Source organism: Pinus tabuliformis, chromosome 9, assembly GCF_031772625.1.
Source record: "Pinus tabuliformis cultivar Carrire ecotype Pingquan chromosome 9, CPIR1, whole genome shotgun sequence".
NCBI classification, from domain to species: Eukaryota; Viridiplantae; Streptophyta; class Pinopsida; order Pinales; family Pinaceae; genus Pinus; species Pinus tabuliformis.
The window spans coordinates 978326667-978340740 of NC_142307.1; the positions used below are offsets into that span (position 1 = coordinate 978326667).

A 14074-nucleotide genomic window follows, 5' to 3' on the forward strand; every position below is an offset into this window, starting at 1 on the left:
GAGAAGGCCTCTCAGCAATGAAGGAAAAACTCAAGAGGCTAAAAGGCACAATATTAAAGAAGGTTAGTGAGCTTGAAGAATAGGGGGTTGGGAGTGCTAAGATAGTTGTCAAGCTTCCTAGTATTGAGGAGGAGTTAAAACTCCTGATAGGGAAACAATAAAAACATGCTCTTGAGTTTCTTTTAGTAGGAGCAGGAGGTGAGACGTATAGCAACCCTCTTTAGAAGTACATAAGCAAGGCTTGCAATGTTGAGGAATTATAATTGCGGTTATTATTTTCATTAATAAAAAGAAAAATAAAATTTTGAATTTAAATTAATGCCCCTAGAAGTGCCCAAGTCGGCCCTCATAGAACAAATTGGCTTGGCCCCTTGGGGGCACCTATTCGACCCCCCTTTGGAGACTATTTATAAGTGTCCCCTCCTCATTTATGCATTGATTCAAATCAATAATGATCTCTGTTCTAGTGGAGGAAGGAGGAGGAGAAGGCCGAAAATCAGAAGAAGAGGAAATATGATGGTTTGGTGGCTTGGTACTTGTGGGAGGTCATGTTCTGGTTAACTGTCATTTTGATGTCTTGTTTTTGACTAGATGAATTGATGAACTGAATATTCTCTCATAGGGAAAGCTTGTTGGGTTTTCCCCTCTAGGGTTTTGCCTTGGTCATTGACCAAAATTTTGGGTCTCTTGTCTCACTGTTTTACTATGATCTCTATTGCTGCTCTATTGTTAATGTTTGAAATTTTCTTATGTATAACTGCGTGATGATGGTAAATGCTATATGAAGTTAATAATAATAATGTATCATTTGAAGTTGTTATCTATGAAGACCACTGCTCTAGTTTATGTTGAACTAGAAATCAACATGCAACACGTTGAGTCCACAATTGCAGGTGATGACACATAAGCGGGGGATGGATGGATGGTATAAGGAAGCTTGGATTTATTCTTGTAGGTTTCTGGAGCAGGATGGTGGGATGCAGACTCATAAGTCATAACTATGGTGTAGTGGCATCTCAGTTGTAATCAAAGTAGTGCAATGTCAGCATGGTGGTCTATTTCAGGATTGTCGATCACTGGTGGGGGAGACACTCTCCAGGAAGTCATGGACTCAAGGGATGTTATGGTGGCAGTTGACATCTACTATGGTAGAGGTGCCAAACAATTAGATTGGAGGGAGATTTGAGTTGGTACCCTATCAAATGGGAAGCGTATGGGAGATTTCTTCTAGCTAGGGGGACAACATAGTTGGAGTTTATAGGCATTGGGGGTGATAGATTCCCTATCTGGCAATGGGATCCAGGTGGATTACCCCCTTATATGGCAAGGCTTGACCAAGCAGGGGAGCTATGGGAATCGATACTGTCCTATTGATGCGACAAGAGTTTAGTAGTGCCTTCTTCAGATTCATTTGGGAACCAGGAATTGGTCTTGGCATGTAGATTTTGGATTCCATTTCAGTGATGCAACAAGGATTCTTTAGATTCATTTGGGGTTCCTGTTTCTAAGCATTGGGAATAGAGTCTAGCTCAGTAGCCTAGCCATTCCCATAGGCTACAAATTAAAAATTAATGATGCAATATCTAGCAATTAATTAATTTAAAAGTGACTAAGGAAACATAATATTATAAGTCACTTTAATAAAAGAAGAAAAAGATCCATGGTATTTACCCATAGTATTCCGATAGTTCATGACTATTAAAGGAGATGAGAGTTCACTCCTTAGGCATGCATTGGGATTATTGTTTTGTTGTTGATTGAGTTGAGCTCTTGGAGCTTGTTTGGGTGAGAACCCACATTATGTAGAGGGTTAGTTTCGGTGGCAATTGTTCCACCCTAGCTGATCCAGTGACGAGGGGTTTCAGTGTTGAGATCATATAGCCTAGCCACTCAAAGAGGAGGGATCATATCAGATCCACTCATTGGGGTTTAATGTGGAGATCATGAGGAGAGGTTAGTCAGATCGTTCACAAGTGCATAATCTTTGGAGAAGTAGAGTTAGGAGGCCACGTTCTGTGTTGCTACATTGTACTTTGGAGGCTCCAACATTAACTTATTATTCAGCCAAGCATGCTAGGTAGCAGCGGACATTTATAGATCTATTCCAGAATCCTGAATTGAAGCTTCAGCATGTAATACCATATTCCATTTAATAAAAATAAGACTGAGTTTCTGATAAGTATTATGTGTTTTTTGTTAAGGTTTTGCAAAGTGCTATGGTGTTATTTAAATTTACGGAGAAATTATTTGTATGAATTAAAAGGAAGAGTACAAAATATGAATTGGTAAGTAGTAAAAAATAACATAACTTAAATTGTTCCAAAATATTTCTTCCACTATGAAGTTAGGTTTTCATGCCACATGGGTTTAAGAAATGATTTGTTAGATTTTCATATCGAGCAAAGATGGCCTTTCAAGGTTTGTGAGCCATTCTACTGCATGTCACTCTTAGCTCTATATGAAACTACTTGATAAATGTGTGCATTATGTTCTGAAAATGTCTTGGAATTAATTTTGTGGGGAATATTCAATTGTGTTCTTATAGAATTGCCTGCAAATTTCTTTTATGCATAAATATGAGGGAGACATTTGTAATTATTTTATTTTGAAGAATGCAAAAAACATTTAGAAGTGTTTTTATTCTATTCATAAACTTCTTATTAGAAATGTGTCAATGGAAATTGAACAAAAGTTAAAGAACTTATTTCAGGAACCAAGCAAAGGTTGAGCTTCTCTCAAACTTAATGACATTTCTGTGGAGCAGGAAGCAAAAGAAAGTGGTGCAAAGATTACTGTGGAAACCTGCCCACATTATCTTGCATTTGCTGCAGAGGAAATTAGTGATGGGGACACTCGGTTCAAATGTGCACCTCCTATAAGAGATGCAGTTAACAGAGATCACTTGTGGAAGGCTTTAAAAGTCAGTTGGTTTTCCATTCCTTTTTCTGAAGTAGATCAGTTAGTTGGCTATTTATGTTTTCCATGAATCAATGGCTTGTTTAGAAAACAAAAATCCATCATATCAACATATCAAAATCTAATGCATGGTTAGTTTGTTTCAGGAAGGGCACATAGATATGCTTAGTTCTGATCACTCACCTTCAAGCCCAGAACTCAAAAACCTTGAAACAGGTGATTTTTTGAGTGCATGGGGGGGAATATCTTCCTTACAGGTAAAGTTGGATTGCTTTATGCATCATTTGATAGATTTCTGAGGGTTTCTGAACTTAAAATTCAAGGAAAACAACTCCAAGTTGCAGCCATAGTTAATTTTCAGTGATACCTCCAGATGTGAAGATTGGTGCTACAAATAGTAAATGGTTAGATAGTATTTATCTATTTAGAAAATGCTGTTGTAGTTATTCACTGTATCCTATTTGTTGACTCTCAGTACCATCACTTTCATGCATACTTAAGTATCAAAGTAAACTGAATGTCGTCACCCATTTATAATAAAGAATCATGAGTTTTCATTCTGATATTGCCCCATCACCAATTTAAATATTTGTAAAGGTTTTATGTATTTAATTCCTTTCGCTGTGCTAAGAGGTGTAATATCTGTGAAAATTTTAAAACTGAAATCCTATTGCAGCGACTGGAATTTATTTTTCTAATTGTTAATTATTTTAACAATTTATTTGCTATGACAAATATCAAATAAATCACACTGCAACCTTCACAAATAAACTGCGGAAGAAAATAGCGCTGGAAATTGAGAAAATTCTAGCACACACACACACACACATAAAAATGACTTTTATTTTTGGACAATTGTCCCTAGAAAACCCAACTTGGGAAAACCGGTGCAAACGCTGAGGGTTTTATTATTATGCAGCAGTGAAATTTTGAGTACAATCTGGGTGCACAAACTGGCAATCCATTACAAGAGGAACTGGCCACAAAAATTAGTGAGACAAATTTTGTCTCACCCAACACTGATCCAGCTCTGCAACTGGCTCTAAATGGGCTCCACGAAACCCCTGCGTCAGCCTCTGTGTCAAATTTGCGCATGCACTAGAACGCTTTGCCTAGAATTGCAACTGATCAAGCCGTCTGTCCAATCGAACCTCTGAGAATGACTCACTGGCACCTTCCGGAAATCTTCCTGGCCTCTAACAACTGAATCGACCCTCTGTATGGCCAAATCAAACTCTGCCTCTTGAAGTTTCCGCATTGCCTCTGCGCAGCCTCATTGAGGAAACTTGGCCCTTCTATAGCTGACTCTCTGGATTTGGAAAAACTTTCCTCCGGACTCACTGCCCATGCCCTCACTCTCTCTGCTTCGATCTCTGGCTCTCCGACAACTGCTGCTGCTCTCTAGCAATCGATCTGTGAAGGAAATCAAATTGCACAATTGTACTCTCCATCACCACATCGATCCCTTCTTATATCTTCTTGTTGGGATTCCAACGACCAAGATTAAATCTTAATCGATGGCTCAGATCATTTCTGGATCGATCCGTGTGAGTTTCTAGACTATTCTCACCTTGACTTAATTAATTATGATTAATTAACTAGTTTTCTTAAGTTTAGACTTAGGAAATATTAAAAAATAGGTTAATAATCTAATTAAATTATCTCTAGGTGAAATTTCCAGAAATGATTTTTGGGTTTTAGAGATCTCATGCATTCTAGCCTCTCCACCAAATTTCATGGCTAGAACACATCCAATGCTACAAAAACTAGCAATATTTGTTCTCAACGCTAAATGAACATGTTGTATTTAAAAAATAATAAATTATTAATAACAAATAAATGTTTTGATGTTGGGTCAGCCTTGAGTAAAAACTTATATATATATATATATATTGAGGATAAATAGGTGAGAGCTAATTTAGTAAATCATTAAAATGTCTCTTAGAGGATGTTGTCATTGCCTACATTGAGATTTGATAGCCTCCCTCTTTGCCTTCTTTAGGTATTAAGACTAGCGATGCTTACCAGACAGTAGAAGGGTGAGATCTCGGGTCTATTCTAAGCCTCCTTCCACACCTCCCCTATGTGGGGGATCAACAATTATCATTAAGAACCGTATATCAATCCTTATGTCCTCATAGCACCAGAGGGACCAGCTCTATACAATTTTTGAGTAGGGTGTTCGTAGCCCATCTGATTGCCTCCCAGTTCCATAGGAGTGGCCAAAGATCTATTCAAAGTTTCTTTCTTTCAGCATTGGATGCTAGTAGTATCCCTTGCTTCCACATTCCTCCCAAGGATCACACAACTAGACCCACCATTGGTTCTAAGGGACTTCAACAGTGTGCTAGTGCCCAATTTTCCTCCCTCACCATTAGTCATCAGACTCAAGATCCTTTAACATCTTTAGCACCATCACTAAATCTTCTCATCTCACTCATTCCTCCTTGGAAAGCTATGCACAGTCTTTTATACGTGTAACCTAACCCATTTTACCCTAGAAAATAGTAAAAAAAAAAAAATTAGGGTTTTAATTTTATAGGATTGATACAAGAGTGGACTAATGCCTTTCTCAATCAAGGGCTAATGGAATCTAAGGCTAAAATCTATGCAAGAGGACTGATGGAAGTGATTCAAGGGAGATAGAGAAAGTTGAAGTTAGGTTTCTCAACTCCTTAAACCATAATGTCTTTCAATCAAATTGCAAAAAATATGGGAGGAAACTATGCATAGGTTCCTCAATAGAGACTTGATGATAATCTTGTCAAGGACATGTTAGAGCATTAAAAGATTCAACAATACTTTGGTGATAATTTCTTTGAAACCCTAATTCTATGACAAACACAAGATGGAAGAAGATACAATAAATTTGCACAAAATCTCCCTAGAATCACTGGTTATCATCTAAGAGAAGGAACCATCCAATCACAATATCCTCCCCAAGACAATTTGTTCATTCAATGCTCCATGGTGACTAAGAGAAAAGAGACAAGCTACTGTGTGCTCTTTCAAGTGTGTGTGTGAGTTGTCCCCAAGAATAATCTTCAAATTGGACTCCTTCTCTACTAGGTTAGAGAGAACCTCCTTATACCCAGAGAAATAATGAGAGGCCCCACTATCAACCTAAGTCACCTGACACGGGGATTCGTAGGATATGGGGATTCGAGAGTCGGATTCAGTCACGTTGATCCCCCGGAACAGGACACGTAGGATTCGTTATATTTTATTTTATTAAAATATATATATATATATCTATATTTGAAATCTATGATACAAATCAATGATACAAATTCATTGATTTCAAACATAGATCTTCATCTAGATGTTAGTTTTACTATTTACAAAGTAAGTTAGTAACATTATAGCATGCATAGTACATACAAAATTGAAATACATGTCACATAAATCATGATTCATAAATGAAAGACAACTTACAAGATAGTAATATAAAGACACTGACAGCTGTAGTTTTCTCATTAAGTCATCAAATCAAAATGTGTTACATAGGTAGTGCAGTGCCAATGGAAAATGGCAAATAGAAATAGAAAATATAAAGCAACTACAGGGATACAAGCCTCAAGGCAATAGGTAGCCCATGACTCATGAGTCAACAATCCTCATAGTCATCATTAGAATCAGCATCAATGTCCTCATCATCATGGTCACCAGACTCACCATTGCTCTCCTCTACATCCTCCTCCTCCCTTGTATCCATAGCCGCCTCTGCATATGCTGGTGTGGAGGATGACCCCTCTAAAATATCACTGTCATCAAATCTAACAGGCTCTAGCACTGGATCATTGAGATCCATGTTGGCCAATGCCAACTCAACACTGCGGTCCAAACCCATATCATCAGGAAAGACATCCCACATCTTTGTCTTTCCCCTCAACCACTCTTCCCTCTGCCTGTAAATAAGACGAAGGTTGGTGTGCACATACACCATTGTCTCTGCCCTGGACTGTTCAAGCCTGCTCTTCTTCACATTATACAAATTCCCATATGTGCTCCAATTCCTCTCGCAACAAGAGGATGAAGTCACCTGAGAGAGGAGCCTCATGGCTAACTGCTGAAGAGGAGGGCTTGTTGCCCCATGATTTGCCCACCAAGAATAGAGATTCTTAGCCCCCTGTCTCTATTCACATCATATCCTGCAAATCGACCAGTGCCAGTGGAAAACTCTGCAAAGGCATCCTCCACCTCATCAAGGGATGTTCTATCCTGGAAAACCCGCCTGAATGCATGTTTCCTCCCCTGTGAGATTTCACCATCCATGTGAGGAGGGAATCTACGGGAAGGTCCACCATTCAACCACTCATGGCTGTAGTATTTTGGGTTCAATTAATGAACCAAACAATGTAAAGGTGCTCGTTAAATAAGGATATATTTTGATTGATTAGTAGCAACATTACTTTCATATCAATGATGCCCCTAAAGGATACAAGAGCCCTCAGTATCCCAAGTAATCTAAGCAACTATCCCAAGTGCAGAAATAAGGATATATTTTGATTGATTAGTAGCAACATTAGTTTCATACCTAGTATTTCTTGATTTCTTTTGAGGATAGTGGTCTTCATCGTGAGCATTCAGAGCATCTCTTCTTTTTTCATCTCTTCCATTATGATCATTCCTTCGATCATCTCCTCTTCTTCGATTATTAAACCTGTTATGGTTGCCTCTAGTGTTGTATCGTGGAGCATTGTTCTTCTTAGGGTAGTCTCGAGCATAGTGACCTTTCTTGTGACAATTATAGAGTTCAACGTGTGATGATTCCTTGTCTCTTCCATTCCTCTATTTGAATTTTGAGGAGGAGGCTTCCTTGAACTGGATGAACCTCCTTTTCCTTTCTTTTTCTTGTTATGAGTGACAAAAGTAGCGGGCTCTCCTTCTTCATGCTTTTGTATCCTGCCTCTTGAGATCATCCTTGATTCTTCTTGAGGAAGCTTTCCAACGAGCTCATTAAATGACGGGAAACTATTGTTATTGCTTATGGTGGTAAGGATGGTTTCCCAAATAGGAGGGAGACCTTGGCAGGCACAATTTCCCCAACTCTTTGCAATTGGTCTCTAAGACGAGATATCCTCATAATGTAGGATTGCACAAATTCTCCTTTATTCATCTTCATATCTTTGAGTTTATCTTTCAAGGAGATGATTTCATTCGAATTGTTGAATTCATACATGCCAACCAGCTTATCATACATCTACTTAGACTTCTTCAAATTTCTAACATAGGCAAGTAAGTGATCTGGTAAACCATCCACTATAATTTTCTTTGCTTTTAACTCACGTTTCCTGTAGTTGGTCTTGGCAGCAGCAGGAGCATTCTCCGGAGGCTCAGGAACTTTTCGTTGTATGTACTCCACAACATCATTGTCCTCTAATATGATTTCCAACTCGATCTTCCAAGCAACAAAGTTAGATGAGTCACTTGGCTTCTCATTTTCCTTGAAGTAAGAGGTAGACATCTTGACTTGATTATATAGGCTCCTTCATCTTTTCCAAAGATGATTGCTTCATCTCTTGTCTCCTTCGGGCTTGTCCTTCACCTTAGCTCTAATACCATTATTAATTTTTGCACTGCTCTATGTTGTTTCAATTACTTTAGCCCAATTCACTTATTTAATTAGTAATCTATTCAATAATAATTAATTCTTCCAATCATCAACATTAATTGAAGATAGAACAATAAATGCAATGAAATAGGAGACAATCAATGCATCAACAAGAGACACCGATTTGGTCAAAGACTAGGGAAAAACCACACTAGTGGGAAAACCCTTTGAAATTCTTCTTTGATTAGATTGTCTTCAAATGTTTAGCTGAGAGTACAATGAGCCCAAGTCCATAAATAAAATTGAAAGTCAAAGATTGACTTATCCAACAATACAACCAACCAAACTTCAAAATATGAGCCAATAGTCAAATCTGGCCTACTGTCATAAAGTCCACAATTCTGAAAAGTCAACAACAATCAATGTCCCCTAACTAGTCCGTTAGTCAACGGTCAAACAACCCTCTAAGATCTCGGTCAACAGTCCTCCACCTCGGCCTCAAATGCTAGTCAAAGTTAGCCCAAAACAATGCAAGAATATCCAACCAAACTCAGTCAAAGGAGAGAGAAAATTCTGTGGTCAAATCTGCAATTTCTTTTGCGGTCAACCCAGGTCAAACACCTTGGTTTTTGTGTCAAAAAGTGCGGCCTACTCCCAAACATAAATTGCCTCAAAATATCAAACCAAAACTCATCCTATAAAGTCAAAGTCAACGCTAGTCAATGATGGTCAAAGTTGCAGTAAACTTCAGATTTCAGCGACTTGCAATTTTCGCCCTCCCTCACTTTCACACGTGTGAGAGAAACCTTGCAATTTCAGATGTATCGAATCCAGGAATAGATGATGAAGTGATTTGATGATGGTCTGCAAATGAGGCTCCTTGACTTGTATTTATAGGTGTTGGAGGAGGGACAATTTTCCATCAAATGTGACATTGTGGGCTTCACATCAAACATACACTTTCCCTTATCCGAATCTAGTGCTTCAAAAGTCAAAATTGGTCCTCTCAGAAAGAGGAATCTAGTCCAATGATTGGAATTTGCCACTAAGCTGTCAAAGTAACAAATAAAGGACCCTATTAGGGGGTTCTAACCTCTAAGGGAGTAACAAACCCATGGTACATCTGTCAAATTGCAGGGGCCATGTGAAATAGTGATGGAATGTAATGGGGCAACAGGGAAGGCTCCAAGTCGCATGCCATAGTAAAAGGGTAGCTATAATGAGGAAAACATATACATTGCGTGTATAGATGTAGGAGGGAGGAATCGTGGTACATGAATTACCCCGACTTTTGTTTTTCCACCCTTATTCATATGCCTTGTGCCTTTTATTGATTTCTTTCTTTTAATTGCTCGTGGCTCCAGGGATGAGAACATGATGTGTATGATAAAGCAGTGATTACCCCCTCAAGGTTGGGCAATTCATCGTCCACCAGGGGTTGGGACAATCATGGGTTCGTTAATGATGCAGAGGGCACACATAAGGGCCCCAGGAACCAGGATGATGGCCATAATGATAAGGGGTAGAGCTCATGCTTGGCTTTTTGTCCACGTGCTAAATTCTTATGTCCTGACCATCTTTTGCATTTTGTGGTACATTTCTTGTTGTAAGTGGCCAAATTATGCTTTTAACTTTCTTTTTAGTTGCATCAACCTCCAGGGCATCATTCTAGGCCCGACCCAAAGTGTGGACAAGGGGAGGGGGAGGCTAACTCCTTGTGGATCCAATGGACAAATGTGGACCTAAATGGGAAAAGTGTGAAAAGAGGTTATAATGAGTGGAGGGGAGTGAGATGTATGGTGTTGGGAAGTGAGACCACGCAACCAAAATCGAGGTTTACCATGTAGTGCCACTCCTAAAGCTAGTAGCCAATAGAGGAGATCCTACGGGACTAGGATACAAGATTAACCACCAAGTTGGGAAAAGGGGACAATAGTACAGAGCAAACCCATTCTTTCTGTGGAATCCCCCCGCTAACTCATGTCCAAATGTGTCCTGGAAAAAGAAGAAAATATACCCAATTACATAATGAAAGCCATACCTTCGGGGTTGGAAGGCCCACCTTCAAACATACAATCATATCAGATGGGCGAAGGCACATAATGGATGGCTCAGGTAGTGAAGAATGGTGGCACATTGATCTATCTGGTGGCTGCAAGGGGCTGCTGGCTACCGGCTGAAGACAAATCTAGGAGAAATTTTTTCCTACAGGCGTCACCTAATGGTGGTGGGTAATGGGCTCACTGTCACCACAACCTAAGCCCCCTACTCTTTTTAGATTTCCACCGATGAGAGGAGTCCCAATATTACTCACTTGTGATAATTATTTCTTTGATAGGTTTGAAGTGAGGAAAGGTGGCTCATTCAATGGAAAGCTTCAACAACAGTGCAAGCTTGGGGAGAAGCTAGTGAGACATTCCACGAAAAACCCCTTTGAAGATGGCTACACGAGACCTAGGGTTGTGATCGAAGACGAGATAAAGGTACATCCAAGGTCTAGTTAGGTGAGAGAAAAGGAAAAGAATGATTTACCTCACCAAGTACAAAGGAATTTTCCTTCAAAGAATCCCTAAGTTGAAGGATTAGCTTCTAGGTTTCCCTCTTGATGCGACAAATAGGGCATCATAATTTATGGAGAATCCACCGTGAGAATTTCACCAAAATTTGAGGTCCTTTAGAGGAGACACAAAGCAAGAGTTCTTTCCAAATGAAATTCAAAATTCCCCCCTCCAAGAGATTTCACACCAATCCCTAGATGAGCCTCCTTATCCTTGAAGGGATGAGGTTTTAGAAGAGAAAAAGAAGGAAAATTTATGTGTGACCACAAAGGGACTTGATTAGTGCCTAGACCATTGGGAGTATGGAGTCATGGGTGCTTGTAATTGGCTAAATTGACCTTCAAGGAGGCTAAAAGAGGAAGCCCTAGGTACACCTTTCAACAATTACCCCCTTTAGCATTAGTTAATGCAGTTTCATGGATTAAATGCAATCATTATCCACTAGGAACATTCTTTCCACATCATCAATGAGTAACACATGCAAAACTTCCTAAAATTAAAATTTTGAAAGATATTTATAAAATAAAGTGCGAATTCTTATCATGAGAACAAATTCCATGCATTAGACATTATTTGCAAAATGACTTCGCCATAAAGAAATACTTACAAGACAATGTAGAGTATATCCATCCATCAATAATACATTAGAGGCTCCAAAAAGATAGCAATAAAGTAAAAGAATGTTCAATGAATTAATTCACATGGAGCAAACAGCTCAATGATAATACAAAGATATTTACAAGAATAGAAACATCAGGTTTCTATGTAGAATATCGAACAAACAGTTTCATCTAAGAAACTGCTAAAAGAATAAGAATAGAAACATCTAAAAGACTGAGCATTACTAAATAGAGATATAGAGATATATTCTAATACCCTCCCTTAATGCTCAATCTATTTACAACACCAATAGACCCGCGAAATTTTACAAATTTATCAGGACCAAGAGGCTTGGTAAAAATATCGGCGGGCTGCTCTGTGGTGGGAACATAGTGCAACTGAACTGAGCCGTCTTCAACCAGCTGTCGAATGTAGTGGCAGTGAGTTTCCACATGCTTTGTTCGTTCATGAAAGACAGGATTCTTGGCAAGTTTGAGCACTCCCTGATTATCACAAAACAAAGAAGTAGGCCCTGTCTGAAAAACATGCATATCTGCAAGCATACGACGAAGCCAAACTGCCTCACAGGCGGCCTTAACTGCTCCCCGATACTCTGCTTCTGTTGAGGAGAGAGCCACTACCTGTTGCTTCTTACTAGTCCAAGTAACAACTCCAGATTCTAGACTAAACACATACCCAGCTGTAGATTTACGGTCATCAACCGAACCGGCCCAGTCAGAGTCAGTGTAGCCACTGAGAATAGGAGTGGAGCTGTGAGTATATAAGAGGCCATAATCAGAAGTACCACGCACATATCGTAGCACCCGCTTTGCTGCTATCCAATGATCAGCTTTAGGAGCTGACATAAAGCGAGAAATGTAGCTTACTGCAAAACTGATGTCAGGTCTGGTAGCAGTAAGATAGATGAGACTGCCCACTAATTGCCTGAATAAAGTTTCATCCACAAGAGGAGAGGATGACTGTGCTGAAAGTTTGAGCCCTGGTTCCATAGGAGTCGTGGCCGGTTTGCAATCCTGCATTCTGAACCTTTCCACAAGATTTTTGGCATACTTGGACTGAGAAAGAAAGATCTGATTTTCAGACTGCCACACTTCAACCCCCAGACAGTAATGAAGAAGTCCCAAGTCTGTCATCTCAAAAGTTCTGCATAGATCTTGTTTGATCCCATGGATCAAATGTGCAGAGCTGCCAGTAATGATAAGATCATCCACATAGACAACTACAAACAAGATATCATCATCAATATGCTTGATATACAGGTTTGCATCAGATGGACTCCGCTGAAAACCCTGATCTGTCAGATACTGATCAATTTTTATGTACCAAGCCCGAGGAGCTTGTTTCAATCCATAGATTGCTTTAACTAACCGACACACTTTCTGTTCTTGACCAGCAACCTTGAATCCTGGAGGCTGCGTCATGTAGACTTCTTCTTGGAGATCACCATTTAGGAAAGCACTTTTGACATCCATCTGATGAACTTTCCAATTGAACTGAGCTGCTAGGGCAAGCACAAGCCTGATAGTACTCATCTTGGCTGTAGGAGCAAAAGTCTCCTCATAGTCGATGCCTTCCTGCTGTGAAAATCCTCGAGCCACAAGCCGAGCTTTATACTTGTCTAAGGTTTCATCAGCTTTGTATTTGACTTTATACACCCATTTGCAGCCTATGGGTTTTTTGTCTGCAGGAAGATCAGAAAGAGTCCATGTGTGATTCTTCTGAAGACTCTGAAATTCTGCTTTCATAGCCTGTTCCCACTCAGATATACCCTTAGCTTCTGAGTATGTTTGAGGCTCAAAAGTACTGTGAAGGTTAGCCATAAGAGCAAAATTGACTGTAGACTGTTGTCTGTTCTTATGCCTAGAAGTTCTACCTTCAAGGAGCTCATCATCCCGGAGATCACCTATGGTTTTAGCCCACCATTTTGGCCGAAGAGAAGAAGAACCAATATCAGGATGAGAGGGACCAATATCAGGAGGAAGAGAGGCAGGCTCAAGAGCAATAGGGACAGCAAGAGGGGGATTAGCTTCTGGAGGAAGCTCAGATAGAGTAGTATCAAATCTTGATGCTACATCATCCCTCCCATCAGATGGACTGACTGGAAGAAGAACACTGTGAGACGGATCCTCAGAACGCTGCTCAGAAGAAGAAGACTGAAAGAATCCTCTGTCTTCATCAAATACTACATCTTGACTGAAGCTAAGTCGACCAGTGGCTATATCTATCAGCCTATAAGCCTTGTGATGATCACTGTAACCTGTCATCATGAGTTTCTGACTTTTGGAATCCAACTTAGATCGCTTAGCAGATGGAATCCAAACATATGCAACTGAGCCAAAAACTTTGAGATGACTGATCTTAGGCTTACGACCAGACCACACTTCTTCAGGAGTCTTCCCTTTAACAGCCTGAGTAGGGGATCGGT

General features: G+C 39.7%; 1 protein-coding gene across 2 annotated transcripts in view; it reads left to right on the forward strand.

The window, feature by feature from the left end:
* The window catches only part of ALN (allantoinase), a 538476-nt gene that overhangs the window by 230207 nt on the left and 294195 nt on the right, over positions 1 to 14074 (forward strand). For both annotated transcript variants that reach the window (XM_089437896.1, XM_089437897.1), the window contains exons 11-12: positions 2765 to 2920; positions 3063 to 3173. In XM_089437896.1, coding sequence (XP_089294022.1) covers positions 2765 to 2920; positions 3063 to 3173 — 267 coding nt within the window. The remainder of the gene's footprint in view (positions 1 to 2764; positions 2921 to 3062; positions 3174 to 14074) is intronic.